General features: G+C 59.4%; 1 protein-coding gene across 1 annotated transcript in view; it reads left to right on the top strand.

The window, feature by feature from the left end:
- The window catches only part of Tmem129 (transmembrane protein 129, E3 ubiquitin protein ligase), a 6,320-nt gene extending 3,380 nt beyond the window's left edge, over positions 1-2,940 (top strand). The window contains exons 3-6 of the mRNA XM_013023870.1: positions 445-557; positions 715-1,189; positions 1,487-1,646; positions 1,756-2,940. Of these exons, the coding sequence (XP_012879324.1) occupies positions 445-557; positions 715-1,189; positions 1,487-1,646; positions 1,756-2,004 (997 nt within the window). The 3' untranslated portion in view covers positions 2,005-2,940. The remainder of the gene's footprint in view (positions 1-444; positions 558-714; positions 1,190-1,486; positions 1,647-1,755) is intronic.
- Positions 2,941-3,770: the final 830 nt, after the last annotated feature.

The raw sequence follows: 3,770 nt of genomic DNA, 5'->3' as shown, positions 1-3,770 counted from the left end.
CCACTTTCGGCTTTTTTTCTTTTTGCTTATGTGGTGCTGAGGAATCGAACCCAGGGCCTCAGGCATGCAAGGCAAGCGCTCTACCACTGAGCCACCTTTCCAGCCCTAGATTTCTGTTTTTGCAAGTTGGGGCCTCTCTATGCAGTTCCTCACTACTTTACCATTTTGCTGATTTGGCCAGCAGGACCCCAAAGCCGGCTCCCTTGTCTTTCAAGCCACATCACTGTTGGAGTTCTTGTTTAGTCTTTTTCAAAAGTGTCCCACGTCTGGAGGGGCCGCTTTGGATCTGCTTCCTCAGAGGCGCAGAAGGTCTGCCAAGGAGCTGCCTTTAGCGGCTGTCAGTTCTGTGCCAGGCGGCACTAGGATACTGGGTTGATTTTTTTAAGGCTTTGTGATTTCTTTTAAAGTTTTCAGTACTCACGTGCTACTTGTGTAGAACTAAACTAATAAGTTGAAGGTGTTTTCCTTTAAGCATGTAGTACAGCTGCCATGGCCAAGGACAGAGCCAAGACACATAGCCTGTGAGGCTTATCTGCAGGGAGCCCACCAGAACCCAGGTGACGAGGGCAGAGGGCCAGGCCTCTGGGTTAGTGCAAGAAGTGCAAGAAGTGGCTTCTCTCTTCCTTCAGCACCATGGACTATAGACGGGTCACTGTGGGAGGAAGGTGGTAGCTAGCAGCCCACACACCTGAGGGGCCTTCTTCTCCTTTGCAGGCTACTACGTGGGCATGTGCTTTGCGGCCTCAGAAAAGCAGCTCTACTCCCCTAGCCAGGCCCCAGAGGCCTGGCGGCTCTTCCTTCTACTGGCTTTAATCCTCCCTTCTGTTGCCTGTGCCCTGATCTACTATTGGTCCCAGGACCGGTGGGCCCGACACCCACTAGCCCGGACCCTGGCCCTTTACTCCCTCCCACAGTCTGGCTGGCAAGCCGTTGCCTCTTCGATCAACACAGAATTCAGGCGGATTGACAAGTTTGCTACTGGGGTGCCTGGTGCACGTGTGGTTGTGACAGACACGTGGGTGATGAAGGTGACCACGTACCGTGTGTGTGTGGCCCAGCAACAGGATGTGCACCTGACGGTAACAGAGTCTCGGCAGCACGAGCTCTCCCCAGACTCGAACCTGCCTGTGCAGCTCCTCACCATCCGCGTGGCCAGCACCAGCCCTGCAGTGCAGCCCTTTGACATCCAGTAAGTTCCTGTGTGTGGTGTTGGCACCGTGTGGGGTAGGGTCTGTGTAATGATAGTCAGCTGGCTTCCTCAGTGCTGCCCCTTCTCACTGCAGCCGAGTTGTCCCCACAGCATTGCAGGACATGCCTGGATGATCTGTGTAACTTATCCTAGCTCTTACTCTCCCCTCCCTCAGGGTGGGTTATCACTGGGGTTGCCAGCTTTTTTCTGAGGGCTATCTCTACTGGCCACGGTTCTGGGAACCCTTTGAGGTTGTCAGGCTTCTGTGGCCCACCCAGCAGGTCATGCCTCTTGCAGGCTGAACTCAGCAGAGTACGGCGAATTGTGTGAGAAGCTCCGGGCCCCAATCCGCAGCGCAGCCAATGTGGTCATCCACCAGAGTCTGGGTGACCTATTCTTGGAGACATTTGCCTCCCTGGTGGAGGTCAACCCAGCCTACTCAATGCCCAGAAGCCAGGTGGGAGCCAACCCCAGGGGACAGATGGGTGACCCCTTCCCCCCACCCCCCAGACCATCCTGCGGGGTTTGTGAAACCCTTTCTGCACTACCCACCTCTCTTTCTGCAGGAGCTTGAGGCCTGCATTGGCTGCATGCAAACACATGCCAGCGTGAAGCTGGTGAAGACTTGCCAGGAGCCTGCGGTGGGCGAGTGCCAACAGTGCTACTGCCGCCCCATGTGGTGTCTCACCTGCATGGGCAAGTGGTTTGCCAGCCGCCAGGACCCACAGCGCCCCTACACCTGGCTGGCCAGCCGCGTGCCCTGCCCTACTTGCCGCGCCCGCTTCTGCATCCTTGATGTGTGCACTGTGCGCTGAGCAACCTGGAAGGATCTGTGCCTCCACCGGCCACTTGGAGGGAGTGGCTAGACTTCTCTGGCCTTGGCAAAGAGCTCAACTCAAAAAGCACACAATCTACAGCCATTCTGCCCTGAGCCTGTGGTAGTTTGGGGACTTTGTTTAAAAGAAAATCTTATTGAAACACCCTATCTCAGGGCCTTCAGCACTTTCTCCTCCTGCCACCTTTCTCTGTGTGGGGGCAGGTACTCCACATGGAGAGCATGCTGGGGTCTGCCTAGCAGCCTTCACCTGGTCACTCTGCCTTAACTCTGCCTCATAAGCCACGCCCACGTGTGTCCCCAAGCTCACATTGTCTCTTGTCCCAGCACTGAGCACTGTGGTGTTGAGACCTTCTCAGTGCTGGGCAGGTGCTGCTTGGAGGACTCAGGGTAGAGCCTTAGCAGTAGAGGGGAGAATGGGTTGCCAATGTAGTGTTGCGTTTGGCGTAGGGCTCCTGGTGGCTGTGGTCAACGTACTAGTGCAGGATGAGGAGGAAGGAGAATGACCCAGGTCAGGCCCGGGTGACCTTGTTAGTCATGGGGCCTGAGGTCCAGGGAGGGCTGCGGCCTCAGACTCCTGGCCCCAGGAAGAGGGTTGTGGGGAGTCAAGGACAGTGACATCCAGAAAGCAAACCCAACAGACCTGTAGGGCAGAGCCATCCACTGCCCTGGGGTGTGCCTGGCTCAGGGGAGGACACTGGTAATCCAGACAGGCAAGCTGCCAAGGGCGTCACAGTGGGAGGGGGCGAGGCCTGAGGCCCAGACATCTTGGGTTCAAGTATGTCTGCGGTGGGAGGCTGTGGCCCCAAAGCTCCTCTACCTAGCTGTCCTAGCAGTGCTGGCACCCCAGCCAGCCTACTCAACTCGGGCCGTACCCAACCCAGGGGTTGGTAGCCCAGCAGCTCTGGGGGGTGTGGGGGGTCTTGGAGTTCTTTTTAACCACGAAGGAAAACTAGTTTTATAAAGGTGAATGCAGAAGAGGCCGACAGTTATTTAATAAAATGTTAATTTAAAGCGCCGTGCCTTTATTTTGCTTTACCTGATGACACGGGGCAGCGAGCGTTGGAGGACGCTGGGAAAACCTTGGAAGCAGGATCAGGCTTGGGGGGGAGGGGGGCGGCGGCGGCGGCGGGGTGTTCGGTTCAGCCCGGGCCCAGCCCATTGGCCGTCCAGCCGACGGCCTCAAGCAGGGCCCGCAGCCTGCGCCCGCCCTCCCGGGGCGGACTCCCGCACACCAGGCCTAGGGCCTGTGAGGCTCCGCATAGCCACCGCGCAGCCCCGCGGTCCCGGCCCGACCGGGAGGAAGGAGCTAGTCGGCCGAGACCGCGCCGCCAGCGACCGCCCCTTTCTAGGCGGAGCCAATCGGAGGCGGGTTCTGCGGGCCGGGCCAATCAGGGACGCCTTCCGCGAAAAGTTGGGCGCGCGCGCGCAGAAACTCCCGCCAACACACGCTGCCTGGGAGCGTGCAGCCAATCAGCGCTGAGTGGCCGCGGCGGCCCTCTCCTTTTCCCTCCTCCCCCCCCGAACCTCCCCTCGTGGCGGAGGGGGTTCCGGTCATTATGCCTCCCGCCGCGGAGCTGACGACGTCGGACCGCAGCGCAGGTGGCAGATCTGAACGGCGCGGTCCCTGGGTTAAGGCCTGACACGTCCGCCAGCCTCCCCTTCCCCTCCCCCTCGCCCGCGAGGCGCGCGCAGCCAGGCCGCGCCCCTCCCCCGCCTACCCCGTCCCGCGCGCGGGAGCTCCGG

This window comes from Dipodomys ordii, unplaced genomic scaffold (genome assembly GCF_000151885.1).
Source record: "Dipodomys ordii isolate 6190 unplaced genomic scaffold, Dord_2.0 Scaffold71, whole genome shotgun sequence".
Taxonomy (NCBI): domain Eukaryota; kingdom Metazoa; phylum Chordata; class Mammalia; order Rodentia; family Heteromyidae; genus Dipodomys; species Dipodomys ordii.
Note: the sequence above shows the minus strand (reverse complement) of the source record. Positions and strands in the feature narration are given on the sequence as shown.